At 38.8% G+C, this 23,419-nt stretch overlaps 2 protein-coding genes across 2 annotated transcripts; one reads left to right on the top strand and one right to left on the bottom strand.

Annotated features, from left to right (window-relative positions):
• Positions 1-4,498: 4,498 nt before the first annotated feature.
• Positions 4,499-6,384, top strand: LOC143030577 (uncharacterized). The gene is made up of 3 exons (XM_076193738.1): positions 4,499-5,184; positions 5,510-5,630; positions 5,858-6,384. Exons 1-3 carry the CDS (start codon positions 4,896-4,898, stop codon positions 6,309-6,311), a joined length of 864 nt encoding a protein of 287 aa, XP_076049853.1. The 5' UTR covers positions 4,499-4,895; the 3' UTR covers positions 6,312-6,384.
• A 3,867-nt stretch (positions 6,385-10,251) lies between these two features.
• LOC143027911 (uncharacterized) lies at positions 10,252-11,004 on the bottom strand. Its single transcript, XM_076189558.1, has one exon. The coding sequence runs from the start codon at positions 11,002-11,004 to the stop codon at positions 10,252-10,254; it is 753 nt and encodes a 250-aa protein (XP_076045673.1).
• Between the last annotated feature and the right edge of the window lie 12,415 nt (positions 11,005-23,419).

A 23,419-nucleotide genomic window follows, 5' to 3' on the forward strand; every position in this document is an offset into this window, starting at 1 on the left:
TCCCTTGTTGCAAACATAGTCAATCGCCTAATGAGATGACATGTGGTATGACCAATGCACGTAGAATTAACTGGACAGCTTGTTCTTCATTACAAGGAAACAAGGGAAGAGAGAAACCCTGAGCATGGTAAATACTTTTTTTTTTAGATCGACATTGGGTTGCCTCCCTGCATAGCCAAGGCTGCCATAATTCAACACGGCAAACACACAATAGGTTACGGGATTTGAACTAATGACCACCTGCTTATGAATTCAAGACTTTATCCATTGGGCTACCGCCTGGGATGAGTTGGCAAAGATGTGTTGGAATACTTTATTGTTTTAATGTTTCGACCCCTAAGGTCATCTTCAGAAAGCTAACATTGATACAGTTCATACACATCCTGTCTGGGGTCTTTGAGAAGGTAACCTGGGTGGGAAATTGTCCTATCCTCTTTCATCAGTAATGTTTGTTAGTTTCGCCAAGCATGTAAAGCCTTCTCTGTTGTTTATGTTCTTGGAGGTATTGATGCAGGGTGCTTCAACTGCCTTTCTTACATTTTCCTTTAGTCCTTTCTGGTGGAATTCGACTTAATTCCACTTGGGTAAAAGTCCGAATTTGTCCGCATGAAGAACTAGGGTGTTGGTTGTACGGTACTCCTTTAGGGAGTTCTTTTAGCCGTGGACAGGATACAGGGATGATCCGTCATCCAGGAGGTGCCAAGATAAGAGGTAGGGAGGAGGGTAGAGGGGAGTGGAATATATAGGAAATGGAATGGGTGGGAGTGCCAGCAAACATGGGCATTACGGGCCAATTAAGGCAAACTTTGGGCTTAGTTCGAAAGATTGGCAAGACGGTAGCCTTATGTCGGACCAATTAATTCCTCATATCGGTAAAAGTTATCTGGATCCATTACGGCTCTTTGATATTGGGCCGATTTTTTTTAGTAGCTTTTTCCGTTATCCGTTCTAATGCCGGGAGTTCTGTGTAGGGCCAATTTATTATAACATCATATTCCGTAATCCGTAATAATGCTGGGAGTTTTAGGCAGGGCCGATTTACTTAAAATGTTGTTTCCCGTAGTCCGTATTAATACTGGGAGTTCTGTGTAGGACCGATTCAGTATGACATCATATTCCATAATACGTAATGATATTGGGATTTTTATGTAGGGCCAATTTGTTTAAAATATTGTTTCCCGTAATTAATAACACTGAGAGTTCTGTGTAGGGCCAGTTTACCTTTTAATATGACAGTTTACATTTTAACATAATTAATGTCAATTAAGGGACTATGGGGCGCGAAAACACGAAAAATTCTGGAAAATTAACGAATTTTAGGTAAACATTTCTAAAGATTCTCTATGATAGTGGTAACGCTTTGGCCAAATATTACAGCTCAATTCCGTTTCTTTTCTTATATATAAGATAAAATAGATCATTTTTTGGCGACCTCTGGCAACCCCATTGCATGAAAAAACATTCTATATATTGAAATAAAGTCAAAAATTTGCTAGCCAGTTCTGTTTTGTTTACTATAATTAATATTTATGGAGATATCTGGCAACTTGCCCAACACTAAATCATCAATCACCACAAGGATCTCAGTATCTCTTCAAAGCTAAAGGAAAAAAGAAATCGCCCTGTCGCGTATCTGTCAGCCTACCAGTCATGCACGCGATCGTATCATCTTTTATTCTACCAACAGGTAAGCATTCAAAAGATTCTCTATGATGGCTGTAACACTTCGACCAAATATTACAGTTCAATTCCGTTTCTTTTCTTATATATAAAATAAAATAGATAAATTATTGGCGACATCTGGCAACCCCATTGCATGAAAAAAAATTCTGTATATTGAAATAAAGTCAATTTTTCGATAGCCAGTTCAGTTTTGTTTAAGTTGTAATCGGAAACGTAAACAAATAGACGTCACGAGTGAGTACGCGGCCGGAGGATTTTAAATGCCGGTGCGCTCCTTTAAACTTTAAATGCCTCTCCTGAAAAGTTTATGTTTTTATATTTAAATAGCCATATCTCTGTTTCTATTTGTCCGATTTTATTCATTCTTTCTAATTTGTAAAGAGAAAGAGTAATTCTTTCATTTAGTTAGTAGAAAAATAAAGGAAACTGTAACTTAATTTTTTTGTTTTATTTATCATAGCAGATTTTCACTGAAGTTTCTAATATAAAAAAAAAATAATAATAATAAATAAATAAAAGAGTAGGAAAAAATCTAATTTAATTAAGTTGTTCCCAAGACTCTAATCTTTCATTTCCTACATAGTAACATAGTAGGCTGATTACCTATGCCTATGGATACTTCAATTATTACAGATACTATCATAAAAAAAAATTAACTACACGTAATATATACATGTTACTAAAACAATTTAGTATGCAATAATACTCTTTCCGATAGAGTAAGTATACATAAGTTCACCAAAGAAACTGAACAACTTTTATGACACGTTCACCTATAAACACTTCCCACAGTCCCTTAATACCTATACTTTGGACACTGCGTGAGCAAGGGCTTTCTTACGTTCTTACGTAGTCGGAGTTTCTCGGCCGTATTCCGCCGCTTACACGGCGCTCATTACAGCCGCCCTCATACAAACTAACACTTGTATTCTTGCTTCATAGCCATATCATCCAGATCATAACACTCAGTAAACAAGTATGTCTTCAGTCTTTTCTTAAATATTTCAACATTTTCGGCCATCAGGTTCAAAGGTAATTTGTTATAGAGTCTTGGAGCACAATTTCCAAAGGCTCTAAATCCAATTTCCAAATTATACCGTGGCTCATGTAATCTATGTGGCATCACACTGTGTCTTAACAGCATATCTGAGTCTATATGAAAGTCCTCAAGGAGATCACGTATATATTTGGGTCTACCAGAATTTAATGCCTGATAGGCCATCACACATATTTTATACACAAGTCTGGCCTTAATTGGTAACCAATGCAGGTCAATTAAAGTTTGTGTTATTCTCTCACGTGAAGATAACCTTGCGGCTCTATTCATGACAAGTTGCAGCTTTCTCAGTAGATAGTTAGGGAGGCCATAGTACAAACAATTACAATAGTCGAGTTTACTATAGTAGACGCAACGAAAAGTGGCCGCTAAGGCGGGGTTAGGGAATTTCCCGGTCTTGCCACATCTTCACAGATAACACGGCCCGCACGGCTCGCCCACCCACCCGCCCGCTCTCTCTCTCTCTCTCTCTCTATATATATATATATATATATATATATATATATATCATATATATATATATATATATATATATATATATATATACATACATATATATATACATATATGTATATAATGTATCTATCCATGGCAAGAACGTGCGTGTGGATGCAATGCTTTTTGAATGCAGTGTGGGGGCGTGGCCAGAGAAGGGATGGAGTGGCAACATCGCTCTCTCCCGCACATATGCCATGATGTCCACGACTCGAGGAAACGAAACCTTTGTATAGAAAACATTGCTTTGATTTTTACCTCAGTGGTGGTGTGTGACAAAAAAATATATAATATAATTATATGTGGCAACATTATAAAATTATAAGATAAAATTTGAAATAAAATAGAATTATAGAATAATTACATGTGGCAACACGGGGGGAATCCCCGTGCTCCGCCCCAACGGCCAGTTTTCGATGCACCGAGTATAATCCTCACAGGGAACTATAGCAGCTGGCATAATATCACAGGTATATTAATTGTTTTTTCAAGCATCCCACCCTGACATAGAACGTACTGACAAGCCATGTTTCTATTTCTGTTTCTGGAAAACATTCATTGGAGTAACTTTTCCATGCAGGTCTTGCGTGGTTATGTGCATGATATTATATTATTTCTTGCCTATTCTATCATAAAAAAAAATAATAATAAGAATAATAATCCAGTTACCCTTACCTATAGTTTTACTTTTTTGTTAATAACAGGAGAAAATCAATTCAAATAACTGGTTATCTCTCATATCTACAATTGATAACATATGGATTTATAACACGTTACGTCTATGCCAAAAAATATTGGAACCTTTGTTATGGTTCCTTGATTTGGCGCCAAACAATACAGGAGTTGGCGTTGGTCTATTGCGGTAAGTGGAAAGTGTTGCGCATTTTTTCTCAAAATTTGGTGGTGACTGCCTTTACACTTTTACCATTTATACCAATTGCTGCAATGTCTTCCTCCTGGACTTTGCGTCGGAGACAGAAGCGAAAGTTTGTATCCTATTTGCAAGAAAATGTCGAGGATGTTGCTGGCAGCATTGCCAGTACAACTACAAGTAGAGTTAATTCAACATTAGAGAAAGGACAAATGTAGTACTAGTTTAAATGATTCTGAGGTACAAGTAGGTGCATATCTATGCTCTGATGATACCAGCAGTAATAATGTAGACAATCCTTATCCTTATGAGCTGCTGGCCAGTTATAGTAGTAGCGACCAATCAGAGACAGAGGAAAGTGAAATTGAAAATGGGATCAGCCATCAGTGATCAGGGGCCGTATACACAAAACTTTTTTGTTAGCCTTAACAATCTCTGCTAGCTAACAGAAAACCACTAAAAGTTATACACCAATGCTTAACTAACAACTGTTAGCTAGCAAACAGTTGTTTGTCAAGTACCGCTAAACAGCGCTGAAGTTAGCAGCTTATGAACATGTAAATGGACGTATTATTAAAAATTGCACACATAAAACAGCGTTATTAATACAGTTGTTCAGAATATATTAATAGAGTATCATAATAGCACATAGATATCGTATGTATGGTTTTTTAGGAGTACTTATTAACCAACGACAGATATTTTTGGACGAATGCGCATTGTACAGGCAGCGCGCCACAGACAAATCTTCCGACAGAAGACTCAAGAATTATTTCAGAGGCTATAGACATGGGAGAAGAATTACAGAAAAAGAAAAGGAAGCCAAACTGGTCACAAGAGGAAACACTCCTCTTGGTCAACGTGATTATGGAGAAAAAGATAATCATAAATGGGCGATTCAAGCCAAGTTTAAGCCACAAGGACAAGAGGGAGGCATGGCAAAGCATAACTGATACCTTTAATGGAACAAATCCACTGACTAAGCGGACAATAGAAGAAGTCGAAACCAAATGGTTTTCTGTCCTCTCAAAATCGAGGAAGAAAATTTCGGCAATAAAGGCTGAATATAACCAATCAGGTAAGGTTAACTTACTACTGTATATTCTTCAATTTTAAGAAGTTAACATAAGTGAAATAGCTTTCACGTTATTCCTATTGCTTATTCACCTCAATCAATTTGTCACAATTACTTTCATTAATGTAGAAATTTAGCATTTGAGTGTTCTTTCTCACAGTATTAATAACATGCATATTATCTAACAAAGATGTGTTGCAAGTACTGTAGCAGTGAAATTTATTGCAAACTTAGTCATACATACAAATATTGTACTGTAATGTGTAGTGATATTGTATATTTACAGCTTTACAGTACTGTGCTAAGATATGATTTAATATTCTTGAAGGTGCTGGTGGCCCCAAAGCTCCTCCACTAGACGCAGTAGACATGAAAGTTGAAGAACTATTAGGGGAGAAGAATGCTACTGTGATAGGTGTCGTTCAGAATGATCTCTGCTTTACGTTGAGGTAAGATTCTTGTATTTTTTTTTGTCCTGTGTACTGTATTGGACTTTCTATTGTATAGTGTACCACAATTTTGGCTTAACATTTGCATTGATATAATTTTATCAGATAGTTCATCCTTCAGCAAGGAATTTTTACATACTGTACTGTAGTTGATATGCACACTTCTCCTTGTGAGATTAAATTAGTTGCACGTTTTTAATTGTGGTAAATTTATGCGATGGTTTTAGGAAGCTGCAGACCCAGGAACAGAAGGAAGACACTGAAGAGTTGGGAGAAGAACCACCCCAGCAACAGGTAGAGGATGAGAGTGAACTCCCTCAGCTTCATTGGCAAAGTGTCCTAGTCCAGCCCCAACCACAACAATCTTGCCACAATGCCCAGCACTTTGAACTCTTGGAGGATGGGTCCTTTGTAGAATGCAATATAATTGAACCTGAAACCTCTACGGCCCAACAAAGTACATCAACACCAAAACTAAAAAAGTGTTCAAGTGTCAGTGCTGAGTATGAACAATACAAAGCTGAAAAACGGAAATTAAAACTTGAAAAGGAAAAGTTAAAAATTGAGAAAAGGAAAATAAAATTGTTAGCACTGAAGGGAAATATTGAACTTAAACAAAAATTAATAAGAGCTGAAATTGAATATTACCAGTCTTTGACAGCAAAAACTATGAAAAATTAATAAGTGAATTGTATTGGTTTCATTATTTGTACAGTATAAATTTATGTTGAGGAAATAAAAATATATTATTTCATTATGGGATGGACAATCTTAAAGGAAAAAATACAAATCATATTATTTTATAAACTGTATTTGTTTCAATTAATTTTATCTTTCACTTTTGACTACAAGTGGAATGAAAATACAAATTATATTTTATAAACTATTTGTTTCAATTCATTTCATCTTTCACTTTTGAATATAAGTGGAATGAAAACTTGGTAGTAGAGAGAGAGCACTGCAACAGCAATCACACCTTCATGATACCTCACTCAGCCACTGGTCTACTGCAATATAGAATAATGTACAAAAATTTAGTATAGTTTAGAAAATAAGACTGGCACAAATCACAAATATTTATGCACAGTACATCTCTGAGCAAGGGTAATTAAGTACACTACGTAGTGTACTGTACTTAAACATTTATTAATTTAGTGAACATATATTACATGGATGGGGTGGTGCGAGAGGTAAATGCAAGGGTAGTGGGTCAGGGATTGGAGATGGTTAAAGAAAATGGAGAAAAGTGGGAGGTGAGCCAGCTGTTGTTTGCGGACGACACTGCGCTTGTGGCAGGATCGGAGGAGGGATTGAGGAAGTTGGTGGCAGAGTTTGGGAGAGTATGTGATAGAAGAAAGCTAAAGATAAATGCAGGTAAAAGTAAGGTGATGAGATGTACAAGGGGTGAAAGTGGCAGTAGACTGGAAGTGAGCATTAAGGGAGAGCGACTGGAGGAAGTGGATAGTTTTAGATACTTGGGTGCAAATGTGGCAGGGAAAGGTGGAGTGAAAGTGGAGGTAGAATGTAGATTGAGAGAAGCGAGTAAATGCCTTGGTGGATGAAAAAGTGTAATGAGGAATGGATGCTAAGAGGAGACTGTATGAAGGAGTGATTGAGCCAACAGCACTGTATGTGGCAGAAACATGGAACATAAGAGAAGAAGAGAGAAGGAGTTTGAATGTGTTTGAGATGACGTGTCTGAGAAGTATGATGGGGGTTACTAGGCTAGAGTGAGAAATGAGGAGGTGAGGAGAACAGGGGTGGAAAAGGAGCTGGGAGATAGGGTTGATAAAAGAATATTAGGATGGTTTGGACACATGGAAAGAATGAGTGAAGAAAGACGAGTAAAAGAGGTGTGGAAGGCAGATGAACATGAGGGGACGTCCTAGGAGGTGGATGGATGGGGTGAAGGGGGCTTTGGGGAAGAGGGCAATGTCTGTTGAGGAAGGACGGGAGAGGACATGGAACATGGAACATAAGAGAAGAAGAGAGAAGGAGTTTGAATGTGTTTGAGATGACGTGTCTGAGAAGTATGATGGGGGTTACTAGGCTAGAGTGAGAAATGAGGAGGTGAGGAGAACAGGGGTGGAAAAGGAGCTGGGAGATAGGGTTGATGAAAGAATATTAGGATGGTTTGGACACATGGAAAGAATGAGTGAAGAAAGACCAGTAAAAGAGGTGTGGAAGGCAGATGAACATGAGGGGACGTCCTAGGAGGTGGATGGATGGGGTGAAGGGGGCTTTGGGGAAGAGGGCAATGTCTGTTGAGGAAGGACGGGAGAGGACAGAAGACAGGGGTGAATGGAGAATGGTTGTACATGGATGATGTTGTGATTGCATGAGGTGGAATGGGCAGGGGGATAGGGGGTGAGGTAGTATGTGTGAGCAAAATTTGACGCAGCCCGAAGGGATTTCTCCCCGTCCTCTCATTTTATGAAATGGGGGGACGGAGAGGGGGGGTCGCCGATTTAATGAAGCGGCCTTGCTGTGGATGTGCTGTGTCTTGCGACACTGCTTCTGACCCAGGGCAGTGGATAAGGTGCAGGGATGACCCGTCATCCAGGAGGTGCTAAGAAAAGAGGGAGGGTGGAGGGGTGTGGAGTGTATTCAGGGATGGAATGGGTGGGAATGATTTTATGCCTTTCTTTTAGGCTATCCCCCTTGTAAGGGGGAGAAAGCCTTGGTATATGTATGTATGTATATTGTAATGTATACAGTATACTGTATTGTACAGTATACAGTACAGTACATTCAGAAAAATTTATAAGGGTAAGTAATACATACCTGAAATGAAGATTGGCAATGTAATCTCGAAATGGATGTCCGTTACGGCCAGCTGGTCTACCAGGATTAGGAGGTATATTTGCTTCACCTGGCTCTTCTTCATCTGCACCTACGTCTCTTTCAGTTGCATCGTCGAACAGTTCATTTTCCTCGTTGATAGGCAGTGGAATGTTAAACTGTTTGCACATGTTATGGAGCAGGGCACAGACATAGACGATTTTGCATGTCTTCTCTGGAGACAATCGTACTTCACCATGAAGTACGTGGAACCTTCGCTTGAGCTGCCCAAGCCCCCTCTCTACTACACAACGCGTCCTCTTGTGTGCTCTGCAATAATTGTTAACCATCATAAGGTGAGGTATTGCAATATATACAGTAGCATCTATAAGCTGCATAGTGTTGAAGAGGAATTCTATACTATGTTGGTATTTTGGTTATTATCACATTAAGTAATGACTATTACCTTAACTAGAGAGGACAATACCGCCTTTAAAATAAACTGTACTATATTAGCATAAGACACATGATTTTAACTTACGTGTTATAGTTTGTCTGAACGCCAGCCAGGGGGTTTAGATATGGCGTCAGCAACCACTCCTTGCAAGGATAGCCACTGTCTCCTAGAAGGTAGCATCCAGCTGGGACATAATTTTGCTCAAAAAGTGCCTTCAAGCCAGACTCGTCCAATATCCTGGCGTCATGTACTGAGCCAGGCCACCTTGCCAAAACATCAAGTATCCTGTACTTGGCATCGAATACGACTTGCACGTTGATGCTGTGGTATCGTTTTCTATTTACATATAAATATTCATCGACACTGGGAGCCACAATTCTAATGTGTGTGCCATCTATCGTACCCACAACACCGGGAAATCTATAGTCTTCCATGAACTCTGCTTGTTTCACTTGCACTTCTTGGCGAGTCAATGGGAATTTTACAAATTGAGTTACAATATCTGGTTCTGACAGTGCATCAATTGTCTGAGTAATGACACGGCTGATTGTTGCTTGCGAGATCCCAAAGTCGTCACTGCTGCACTGCTGCATTTTACCTGTGGCTAAATATCTTAGGGTAATTGCCACCTTCGTCTCAGGACTCAATGGTCGATTCCGTTCTGTTTGGGATTGAAGTTTGTCCCTCACTAAATCAGCCACTGTTATTATACCAGCACGGTTCATCCTGAAGCGTTTGATGAGTTCGTCGTCATTGTACTCGTTAAATATATCCCGTCGCTGTCGATATACTCGCCATCGTCTTTGTATTTGTTGTTGTTGCTCCGCCATCTTCTCTACTAACAGGAATTTGTTAAGAGCTTAATAGTCCTCCACAGCACTTTTACCTTAACAGTACTTTTAAGGCCCTAACAAGTTTTCTGTATCCACTGTTAGTGCTTAACAGCTAAATGTTAGCCTTAACAGGAATTTGTTACCCTTAACAGCTATTTGTTAGCGCTAACAAGTTTTGTGTATACGGCCCCAGGTGATTTCGGCCCAAGGTGATTGTGGCCCTGGGTTTTTCTGGCATTTCGGCCCAGCGAAAATAACCTTTTAAGCTTGAAGGCTTGGTGCCCTGGCTTGGTGCACTGTATGATTTCAATTTAGATAATTTGTTTCATAAATTTAATTTCTTTTTCACACAGTATCATAGTATGTGCAAAAAATTTTGTTACTTGAAATGATATACAAGTCATTTTTAAAATTCTTTTAATTATATATTTTCTTTCAATAATAAGTAAATAATAATAGCAACATTTGGAGGACTGGCCGAAACGTCCTACCCCACAGAGTTCTGGCCGAAACATCCTACATTCAATGTGCTTACCCCCTGCATACTTACTTACTCAAGCATACTTAAGCATATTATGCTGACCAGTCGAGGAGACGACTCTTCGCTGCGCTCACAGGGTAAACTTAAACTATAACTCGTGGCTCTAAGTTTGAAGTCTCTCCAGTGGCAATCCAAGCAGTTTTTAAAAGAGCTAACAGTCCCTGCCTCGACAACCTCAGACGGTAGACCGTTCCATGTCCTGGCTACTCGATGGTAAAAGCTATTATGATGAGCACCATACATCCCACCATTAGGACGATGTCGGAATAGTTGTTTACTATGTAGTCGACTTGGTCTGTCAGTGGGCCTGAAGGAAGCTGGGAGGATTTCTCTCTGGTATATGTTAAAGTGCTTCCACATCTCGATCATGTCCCCACGTAATCGCCTGTATTTGAGTGTTGGTAAGTCGAGATGCTTCAGTCGATCAGAATATTTCATCTCTCCAAAACCATCTACCAAACTAGTTGCTCTTTGTTGGACTTGTTCGATTTTTGTTTCAAGGCTCCTATACCTAGGTGACCATGCAGATTGTGCATATTCCAGGTGGGTTCTTACAAATGTTGTATACAGGGGCTTGAACATACTTGGGCTGAGATAGGAAAAGACTCTGCGTATAAGGCCTATCATCGAGTTAGCCAATTTTATCTTCCCATGAATATGCTCTTCAAATTTTAATGTAGAATCTACTGTAATGCCAAGGTCCCTTTCGCTTTCCACATGTTCAAGTTCTTGTCCATAAATAGTGTACCGATGTGCATACATAATATTTTCAAATGCTCCCAGAGTGATAACCTTGCATTTGTTGGGATTAAAGCTTAGCAACCAATCACTTCACCAATCCTGTATTTTGTTCAGATTTTGTTGCAGTAAGTAGGAGTCCTCCCAACTGGTGATTTGTCTGGTAATCTTTGTGTCATCAGCGAACATGTATATGTTGGAGTCAGTGGTCTCAGGCAGGTCATTGATGTATATGATAAAAAGTGTGGGCCCGAGGACACTCCCCTGGGGGATTCCGCTGAGGACCGGAGCTCTTGAGGACCTCTCCCCATTGACCACAACAGTCTGGTACCTTCCAATAAGGAAGCTCTCCAACCACGAATATAGCCTATCCCTTATTCCATAGCTCTCCAGTTTAGCCAGGAGTCGACGATGTGGAACGGAGTCAAATGCCTTAGCATAATCCAAATAGATAGCATCCAACACTCCTCCCCCGGTCAAAATCTCAGAACAATAGTCATTAATGCAACAATTGTAATACTGTTGAACGTCCATGTATAAATCCATATTGCTTAGGGGAGATGGCATTGATATCTGTAAGGTGGTTCATGATTGCCTCCCGGATAAAGAACTCCAGATTCTTGCACAAGATTGAAGTTAGGCTTATTGGGCGGTAATTAGATGCAATCTTCTTTGACCCCTTCTTGTAAATAGGTGCAACCAGGGCCTCCTTCCAGTCCAGAGGCAGTTCCCCATAATCTAAGCTTTTCTGATAGAGGACAGTGATAGGCTGTGCGATCAGGTCCGCTAACTCCTTGACAAGTCTAGGGTGTATTTGCTCACTAATGATGTTGAACTTCTGGGCTGGGTTGTTCAAAACAAATTTTTGCACTATCTTGGCGTTAAATCTATCTTGACATTAAACATCATGGTAACACAGAGCGTTACCATGACATTTAACATCAAGATAAACTAACGCCAGAATTATTTTTTTTAACAATCTAACCCTAGACTCCGTGTTATCAATGTTAGGCAACTTTTTGTGCAACAATAACACCATTTCCCTTAGTCCACACATGAAAGTTGTATAATTTTAATTTAGATAATTTGTTTAATAAATTTCATTTCATTTTCACACAGTACGTGCAAAAAATATTGTTACTTGAAATAATATATAAGTAATTTTTTAGAATTCTCTTAATAATATATTTTCTTTCAATAATAAGTAAATAATAATAGCAACATTTGGAGGACTGGCCGAAACGTCCTACCTTGCAGGAGTTCTGGTGATTTCGGCCCAGAAAAACCCTGGGCCGAAATCACCCAAAACCTTGAAAATGATGCACAAATGGAAGTGTTGTTGGCCTACAAATCTGTAGACACCAAAACCTTGGTTAAGAACTGGGCCATCAAAGACCAGGTTAAGCACTGCACTCTAAGAGACCTAGTCAAAATTTTCAATTTGCAATTTGATGCAAATTTGCCTTCAGACCCTCGGACAATTTGTAAAACTCCATCAGGTCTAACAATTTGTAAAACTCCATCAGGTCTAACAATTTGTAAAACTCCATCAGGTCTAACTGACCTGATAAAGAAAATCTGTGGGGGTGAGTATTTTCATTTTGGATTAAAGAACTCCCTCAAAGAGTTTCTTGAATCTATTCCTGATGCAGAGAGTAGATTCACAACAGTTTCCTTGAATATAAATTGTGATGGAATTCCACTATGTAAGAGCAGTGGGAAGCAAATTTGGTCAATTTTAGTTCAGTTTTTCACTGATAATGAAGCGATCATTTCAGAACCAGCACCAGTGGGCATATTTTTAGGGTTTCTAAACCTAAAGATGTGCAAGAATATTTATAATCTTTTATTGAAGAAATGCTTGAATTAGAGGATTTGATTTTAAGGGGTCAAAATTCACTATTTATCCAATCTTTTTAGCTGTGATGCCCCCGCTCACCAATTTCTGAAATGTATTAAATCACATTCAGGTTACAGTAGTTGCAAGCGATGCCAACAACATGGTAATTATGCAGGTACAGTTACATTTCCTGAACTTTATTCTAAAAAGAGAACCGATTCAAATTTTGCTTCTATGGAAGATAATAATCACCATCATAATCGAAGTCCACTACTAGCACTTAATAAAGGGACCTCTGTTTATGAGGATTGGCTCTCAGTGTAAAGAACAAATATCAGCACAACTGGAAGAACTTGCAAATTTTGCCTTGTGAATTTAACAGAAAACCAAGAATTTTAGATGAAGTTGATAGATATAAAGCCACAGAATTCAGAGCCTTTCTTTTGTATATTGGACCAGTTTGTCTCCAGAAACAATGAGAATGTTTATAAAAAAAATTCTTTTGAGTGTGAGCACATTTCTGCTTTCAGTACCCAGAGGTCCAGAAACTGGAAAAAGCACATAGATATTTGATTGCTTTTGTAAACCATTTTAAAGATGTGTATGGTTCTAGGCATGTTGTGTACAACATTCATAATTTGTGTCACTTAACAGATGATGTAAATAGACATAGATCAATTGATAAATTCAGTGCCTTTCCTTTTGAGAATTATCTTGAATACCTAAAAAAAATTGCTTAGAAAACCTAACTGTTTTCTCATGCAAATAGTTAATAGAATTTATGAATTGACGGCATATGAACCTGAAGAGAAGAATTCTAAATATCCAGTTGCAAAAGTGGTCCACAGTAACTTGTGTACAGTTTAAAGTTTTATACCTTAAGAACTTTTGTATCAAAGTGAACCCAGCTAACTGTGGCATAATTATAAATAGTAAGGTTGGGAAAGTAGTGAATGTATTGAAATATGAAGGAGACCCAGACATTTATTTGTCATATATCTACAAAGTTTATGAAGATTTGTACACATATCCTATGCAGTCAAGTTCTCTGGGTATATATGCTGTTAGTAATGAAAGTAAGATCCTAAGAACATGCTCATATAAAGATATTGAATGTAAATGTATTCTTTTCCCCCTTCAGTCTTGTTTGCCAAAGTTTGCATCTTTTCCCTTACTGCACACAGTCCACCAACAATGAGCTGCGGCCTCTTTTGAAAAATGGTTGTCTGATGTAAAATGTTACCATATTTTATATTTAATTTGATAGACATATTGAGATTATATAGGCTAGTGTACTACAGCCATGTACTGGTACCACAGTTTTGACCTAGCTCAATGGATAGAGTAACCCTGGCTTTATGTACTGAAGGGGGATTCCTGCCCAGACTTATCTGGCATTGCTAACTTAGACTGTACCTCATTACTCATCAGGTGCCAAGGAGGGCGATCAAATCTTCTTAGAGGAGTCATAGTTCAGTATAGAGTGAGGGCTACCAATACAATATACTGTTCATAGAGCAGTGAGGACTGTGTTGCACAGTTACTGTACAGTACAGTACATGTTGAACCTTCATGTATCTTTTATAAGCCAATTGTATTTAAAAGCAGGAAGATATGGCAAAATTTGCAGTTATTGTTTTTGAGGAAGGAAATGAAATTGCTGTGGTTCCTGATACCTGGTTGCTGGATGGGAAATGTTATTGGCCATGATACTGTGACACTTCAAAGCTCAACAGAGCTACCAAAGAGAGTCACCCCAGAAGGAAGCTGGATACAGTATGATGCAAGAGTACTCGGTAAATATGGTAACTTTAATTTCTAAATATCCTATATATGAATAAGTTTGAATAGTTCAGTTGGCAAAATAGCAAATTGAATGATTCATAAATTATTTTTTAAATTGGTTGCTTTGAATGTGTGACATATAGGCACTGTTGTATTTGTTTTTATTGTGAGGCTGGTTTGATGGGCTGGAAGCAGTAAGCTAGAAATAGAAGTATGTGGAGAGGCAAATAAACAATGACATCAGAGGTCTTCTGGACAACACAATAATATGGAAACTGACAATGATATTTTCCCACATACTTTAGTAGTATTGCTGCTACCATCAAATTGACCTAAATTGTGGCGTACAAGTCGACCTCAAGATTTTTAGCTCAAAATTCTGACTTAGGCCTATACCTACCATATAGGTCGACCCCAAACATATGGTGGGCTACCAGTGGCCCAAAACTTACCTAGGTCTACCGGTAAATGAAATAAAGCTATAATAATCTTACCTAGGTCTACCGGTAAATGAACTAAAGCTATAATAATATGATACATTTTTGTATTGTGTTGTATAGCAAACACCAGCAGTTACCGCATATTGTATCGGTATAACTTATGAACATAAAATTCGTAAAGTCAACATTACCTCCTATAAAATATTACCATAATACCATAGATAAAAGATCATTCCAAGTAGTTTTTTAGATAGTACTGCTGCATATTGCACTCTTATTTTATTGTAAAACACAGTATGATTGTACCGCACACCTGCCATTCGCATTAGTAGTGTAAACAATCTGTGGCGTCACGCTACCAACCTGTCCGATGATGGTTGAGATTTTGTTTTTGTAACGGGTATTCATATTTTTGTAGCCATCTTCATAGTCTCCAGATATTACCCAGACATCAGACTGACAACACGTACCCAGGGTGGAGCTTCTCCATTGTTCAGCTCGTACTTTAGCTGAAATTATTTTAACCCCATGGCTCCACCGGCAAAAAGAATGAATTATGACGCTAGCTTCAAGCTCAGAGGGATTAACATCTGTGCTTCAGCCTCTTGATGTTTGTCTAAATAAACCCTTTAAAGACAATATTCGTTCAGAGTGGAATAAATGGATGATGGAGGGAGAAAAGTCATTTATGAAGGGTGGCAATATGTGTACCTCTTGTTTACAACTCGTTGGTAAAGGTTTGCATTTTAGCCCTGTCCTACAAGTTGACCCCTAGATTTGGAAAAAAAAAATTAGGCTTAAAAACTGAACTTATACGCCGCAAATTACGGTAGGTGAAACTATATTGTATCAGTACATTACTGTATAATTTGTATAGATACATGTAGACTATATAATAGCCATGAAAAAGTGATCTAAAGATCAATGAATTTCCTTTGTTGTCAAGAAGGAATTGCCTATACACGACACACAAACATGGTCACCTGGCTGGCCTCAATATATTCCAGTTCCAAGAAGAGTTACTGTGACACAGACTACACACTCTAGTTTCTAGCTGTAGCAGAAGTGATTACTTATTTTAGATCAGAATTCATAAGACCAGAACATATGTTGGATTATAGTTGATGGCTGAAAACTGAGTACTACTGTATTTACCAACTTAATGTGTATGAATGTATGCTGTAGAACTGTTCTGATACTAATGAACAAATTAGGTGGTATGTTTATAGTACAGTATATCTGACATATGTTATTATTAGTAAAGTTAACAGATATTTTAGCTTACACAGTGTGTTATTTTTCACAAAAATATTCCGTTACTAAAACTTTCCTTTTTGCATTTCAGCTGAGTATGGTCAAGCTCGAGCAATGGTAAAGAAGGCAGAATATTCCTCAGATATTCAAAGTGAAGCAGAACTTGGAAGAGGAAACAGAAGGTATAACTTTAATGTAGTCTTTCTTTCCAATATTTACTTGCACCATTTTTATGTAACTGCGCCACAAAAAGTTTTTGGAGCTTAACTGCTGAGGAAAAAAGGAATGGTTGTAAACCAATTTTAGGCTTAACTTTTCATTGCTGATTTTATTGTATAATTTGTTAAGTTCTGAATACCATGATCAAGTATCTTTAAATTTAAACAAGGTATGCTTTTTCAAAAGCATACCTGCGAAACTAGTCAGGAATAAACTCAAGACTAAGACTCCTGTGCTTCCTATTCCGCTTATGTCAACCTGTCAGAATGTCTCAATATAAGATTTAACAATAAGGATGTGTAATGCTGTTAATAAAGACCATTAACATAAAGTTTTCCTCAATGTATTTGCAGGGGTTTTGCTTGACAACAGAAACTTCCAAACCACAGGATGAAATTGGAAAAACCATCATGAAGTATTTAAGGAATGCATCAGACAGATGTGGTGGTCGCAAGAGGTATTCAGATATCAATGCTTCCACCAGTAGTGACACATCATAGGCCTCCTTTATGTAAACATTTGTCCAGGTGGTACATATACACTAATTGTTGCTGCCCAATGCAGAACAGCTGGACCACTGCATACCATGATTAACTTACTTTCATAAGGAATATCTGGCCTTTCTTTCATACCAAATGATAATATACTTTTGTTCATACCAAAGAATATGGATTTGTTTAATTATACTTTTGTTCACACCAAAACAATATGGATTTGTTTAATTTAGGAATAATTGTGCCATGTACAATTGTACCCAGGTGTTTGTGTCCATGACCCCAATTCCAGCTAACATCAACATTTGGCATCCTTGCAGTCATGGATACAAAATGGAAATAAATATGAGATTATCCTCAGTTGTTTTCAGCTTTACATCTTATATCCATGACTGAAGGTGCCACATGTTCAAATTGACTGGGAATTGATAAAAACACCTGTAGGTGTAGTCATGTTCTGTAGTTATATTGCAATGTCTACCTTGGTCTGTTATAGCACTATCAAAGCATTCAATACTTCTGTGGTAGAGGGGCAGTATAACTAATGTTTTTTACTTAATATTTGTTTCCTTTGAAAACTGCACATACACTGTACTTTCACAATTGTTCAATGGCTTAAATACTATATTTTGTTCAACACTTTGTGATATTCATTTGATATTTTCATATTTGAGAATATGAAATGAGAATACTTTATATTTTTGATACTGAAAGAGTACATTAGCATATTACGTTATATATATATACATATACCAAGGCTTTTTCCCCCTTACAAGGGAGGTAGCCAAAAAGGAAAAGGCATAAAATCATTCCCACTCATTCCATCCCTGAATACATTCCACACACACCCACCCTCCCTCTTATCTTAGCACCTCCTGGATGACGGGTCATCCCTGCACCTTGTCCACTGCCCTGGGTCAGAAGCAGTGTTGCAAGACACAGCACATCCACAGCAAGGCTGCTTCATTAAATCGGCGACCCCCCTCTCCGTCCCCCCATGCATAAAAGGAGAAGACGGGGAGAAATCCCTTCAGGCTGCGTCAAATTTTGCTCACACATACTACCTCACCCCCCATTCCACCTCATGCATCACATCATCCATATACAACCATTCTCCATTCACCTGTCTTCTGTCCTCTCCCGTCCTTCCTCAACAGACATTCCCCTCTTCCCCAAAGCCCCCTTCACCCCATCCATCCATCTCATCCTAGGATGTCCCCTCATGTTGACTCCCTCCACATCTGCCTTCCATACCTCTTTTACTAGTCTTTCTTCACTCATTCATTCCATGTGTCCAAACCATCCTAATACTCTTTCATCAACCCTATCTCCCAACTCCCTTTCCACCCCTGTTCTTCTCACCTCCTTATTTCTCACTCTATCTAGCCTAGTAACCCCCATCATACTTCTCAGACACCTCATCTCAAACATATTCAAACTCCTTCTCGCTTCCTCTCTTATGTTCCATGTTTCTGCCCTATACAGTGCTGTTGGCGCAATCACTCCTTCATACAGTCTCCTCTTAGCATCCATTCACAAATGTCTATTCCTCATTACACTCTTCAATCCACCAAGGCATTTACTCGCTTCTCTCAATTTACATTCTACCTCCACCTTCACTTCATCTTTTCCTGCCACATTTGCACCAAAGTATCTAAAACTATCCACTTCCTCCAGTCGCTCTCCCTTAATGCTCACTTCCACCCCTTGTACATCTCATCACCTTACTTTTACCCACATTTATCTTTAGCTTTCTTCTATCACATACTCTCCCAAACTCTGTCACCAACTTCCTCAATCCCTCCTCCGATCCTGCCACAAGCGCAGTGTCGTCAGCAAACAACAGCTGGCTCACCTCCCACTTTTCCCCATTTTCTTTAACCATCTCCAATCTCTTGACCCACTACCCTTGCATTTACCTCTTGCACTACCCCATCCATGTATAAGTTGAACAGCCAGGGCGACATAACGCATCCTTGACCTTTACCTTGAACCACTCACTCTCTCCATTTCTAATCCTGACACAAGCTCTACTACTCTCATAAAAACTCTTGACAGCTCCTAGAAGCTTTCCTCCTATCCCATATATCTGCATAACCTCCCACAGTGCCTTTCTGTCTACCCAATTGTAAGCCTTTTCCAGATCCATAAAACCCCAAAAAACATCCTTCTCCTTTCCTATAGCTTTCTCAAATATTTGTCTTACCAAAAAGATCTGATCTACACAACCTCTACCCGTCCTAAATCCACACTGTTCCTCACCAATTACTCCCTCTGTTCCTCTCCTAATCCTCTCAATCAAGATCCTCCCATAAGCCTTCCCAACTACACTTAACAAGCTAATCCCTCTGAAACTACTACATTCACACTTGTCCCCTTTTCCCTTGTAAAGTGGAACTATACAGGCACTCCTCCAGTCCTCCGGCACTCTACCCTCTCTCCAGCACATTAAATAACCTCACCAGCCAGTCCACCATCACTGTACCTCCTTTTTTTTTTAGACATTCTGCATGGCATCCATCCAGACCAGGTGCCTTACCTGCTTTCATCATCTTAACAACTGCCTTCACTTCATCCTTCCTTATTTCTCCTCCATTTTCCTCACTCATCACGGTCATTTTCATAGCATTTCCCACTGCAACTATCTTTCCCTCCCTATCCTCCTTCACATTTAGCAACTCCCTAAAATATTCTGCCCATCTTCCCCTTACTGCCTTCTCTTCCATTATCATCTCTCCATCTGCACCTTTTACCTTTTCTTCTCTACTTGATTCGCCTCCTCTTCCTCTCTTAATTTCTTTCCAAAACATATATAATGTTTCCTTTGAAAACTGCACGTACACTACTTTCACAATTGTTTAATGGCTTAAATACTATAATTTGTTCAACACTGTGATATTCATGTGATATTTTCATATTGGAGAATATGAAATGAGAATATTTTATATTTTTGATACAGAAAGAGTACATAGCATATGTTTTATATATATATCAATGTGTATATAGTTCCTACTAGAAACTAGTCTACGTAAGGACATAAGAATGAAGGAGACTGCAAGAGACCATAAGGCCTACACTAGATTTTCATTTTTACTGCAGTATGCATTGTAATAAAAAATTGGTTTTCATATTTCTCTTAATAAAGTCTACTTGTAATCAGGCGTGTTTCAGTTTGTGAGCTTCATCAGTATTGCATGATATTCACTTTCACATTTGACTGTACTGGTTAGATGTTTATCTGTATATTATACTGGACTAAGTCAACTGGATGCTGGTAAGTGCATTGGACAAGTTGATATAGTTATTCATTTTCACATTTGACTGCATCTGATAGACATCACAGCCTTTGATGGAGAACTACTTTTCTGCCTACATGTCATGTGTATGATTCAGGACCAGACTAGGTGCCATGCACACTCGCCCTTCATCCCTACTCCATTAACCTTTTTCCATACCTGCTATACTTCTTGGCGCATTTAACAGATCCTGGAATGCATCCAAAAATATGTATCAGGTGTGGTAATAGGTTAAAGTGGGAGGGGTGAAGGGTGAGTGAGGTGGCATGTAGCCTGATACTGAGCTATGCACATGAAGCGTAGGCATAAAAGTAGTTTTCCATCAATGGCATCGATGTCTAACCAATGCAGTCAAATGTGAAAATGAATAACTATATCAACTGGTCCAATGCACTTACCAGCATCTAGTCGACTTAGTCCAGTGTGTATGCGGATAACTTTATTAGTTGGACCAATTCTGGGAATAAGAATTAACGGATGTGGCCCAATTTAGGGTACCCATTCATTGCCCCTGCCTTGGCCCAGCTTCTAGCCGACACAGTCCAGTGTACATGCGGATAACTTTATCAATCGGACCAACTCAGGACACCTGAGTTTACGTAATTGGCCCAATATAATATAGGCCCGATTTAGGTTACCCGTTAATTGTCCCTGCTTTGGGCCAGCATCCAGCCGACATAGTCCAGTGTGCATGCGGATAGCTTCATAAGTCGGACCAAGAGAGAAATCACATTCATAGAGCAAGGTACCGCAAGGTTGCTACGTTCCCTGCTCTCATATTATATATTGTTGTGTTCCCATCTATTATACTCCAGGAGTGAAACCTACCCGAACTTAATAGATAAGGGACGAAAAAAGGAAAGACTCAACAATAATTGCCTCCATAACTATCATTCAAATAGATGTATGGTCGACAATTCCTGTATCAATGAAGATACTTAGTAATTTTATGTGTCACTATCTTGAAGATTTCCCTTAATTCAATTATATAGATGTGGAAAGAATGATTAAGGATGTCTTAATGCTTTAGGTTAATAGATATCATATATTTAACAACTATATTAACAAGACACAAAACAGATAAAGACTTATAATTGAACAATTAAAAAATTTCATATATATAGTAGAAATCAGTAACACTTAGGTTCCTTCCTAACTCTAGCCTAATATGCAATTATACAATAACGAGTTCCCCCGAGGGTATTAGAAGGGGACTGGGTAAGTTTGCATGTCTCTACACGACGAATGCGAAAAGGTGAAGGAGTGAGGGTAGGAGGGAGATACTAGTTTGCCCAAGCTCGATACAGTTACCAATTAATGTTTATTTGATGAAATATACATTAACTTTATTACAATTTACCATGGTAACATCGATAGAAAATTAGTGAATACAAAAAGCGAAAATTAACCTAGTAACTAAAAAGAAATAGAACATACAATATAACCCAGCAGCCTATATGCAGATGAGCAGATGAAACTGTCCAGATTTAGGGATAACCTACCCCACTCTCCATGATATGGGGTTGGGGGCGGACATAGTACATCACGGGCAGGTGACACCTCCCCCCAAAATTGTGAGCTTACAATAACTGGAAGCGAAATAAGAGACAGCTATTAAATGCAAATGATAATGAGGAAGAATCATACAACATACGTATAATGTAGGAACATCTTAAGCCACGTCCACACTTGTTGCATTTCCACGTATCATATCATCTTTGTGTACCTCCTAGTGATACGATCATGTGCAACAGGGTATTGTACCGACTTGTTGCGTATCCGTATACAACAAGTAGGTACAATACCCTGTTGCACCGTATCATATCACAAGCTGGTACGCAAAGATGATATGATACGTGGAAATGCAACGTGTGGACGCGGCTTAAGATAAATACAATTCAGAAGGACAAGGTGAAACATGTGACGGTTAAATATTTTTTTAGGAAATTAAGAAGAAACGTACATTTATTTCAAGAACATACATAATACACACAAAAATAAGTGTAACAAAACATGAAATTAAGTATTTGATATAAGAACATAATAAAAAAAATCAGACATGCAAAAGATACAAGAAAATTTTTAATTATTTCCTATAAGAATTAGGCCAAGGACAGAACATCAGCCAGCACATTATCTTTAACCACGAATGTACGAGATTCGTAGGTTAAAAGGATGGAGAGCTAATGCCCATCTCGAAAGTCTCTGGTTCTTAAGTTTCATTTTCTCTATGAAAATCAAAGGATTATGGTCCGTCCACACTTGCACTGGATGAATAGTACTACCTATGTAGACCCTGGAGTGGTCAAGAGCCATCAGTACGGATAGTGTCCCCTTTTCAATGGCGGTATGATTTTTCTGGTACCTGGTTAAAGAAACGGGAAGTAAAGTTGGATCCCTGATCCGACTGCACCACTGTGGGAAGGCCTACCTGTGAAAAAAAGAACTAGGGCTCGTACAACATTCTTTGTCGTGATGCGGCGCAAAGGGCTGGCTTCCGGATAGAGTGTCACAGAATCTATGATCGTGAGCAGGAACTGATGACTGTGGGGGGTCTTGGGCAAAGGTCCGACACAATCAATGAAGATTTTACTCAAGGGTTCTTCTATTACTGGGATAGCTTGTAGAGGGAACGGTTTAACACTGAGGTTAGGTTTTCCCGAGATTTGACAAGGACAACATGTACGGCAATAGGTACTAACGTCTCTTTAACTTAGGCCAATAGAAACATGAAAGAATCTTAGCATAAGTTTTCCCTAAATCCTTAATGTCCTACCCCATCATGAGCAATGCTAAGAATGCCTTGGCATAAGGGTTTGGGAATCACTTTTTGATAATGCACAGACCAAGGGTGACTGGCGGGCGAGACAGGACGGAATTTCCGCATCAGTACACCAGAGCTAGTGTAGTAACAATTTGCCTCTTGTTGGGCTTCTAACTCACTAACTGCCCTATTGAGGAAGCTGGCTAGTTCAGGATACTCTGCCTGGAGTTGAACGAGCTTGCTCCTAGTGACTGGAGAGGAACCCAAACTAGTCGGGGCTGTGACATCCTTATCAGAACTACCCTTAGGATCTGTCGGTGATGAGTCTTTGAAAAAATCACTTAGAC

The sequence above is a fragment of the Oratosquilla oratoria genome, chromosome 1 (assembly GCF_046742065.1).
Source record: "Oratosquilla oratoria isolate Oo_2021 chromosome 1, ASM4674206v1, whole genome shotgun sequence".
NCBI classification, from domain to species: Eukaryota; Metazoa; Arthropoda; class Malacostraca; order Stomatopoda; family Squillidae; genus Oratosquilla; species Oratosquilla oratoria.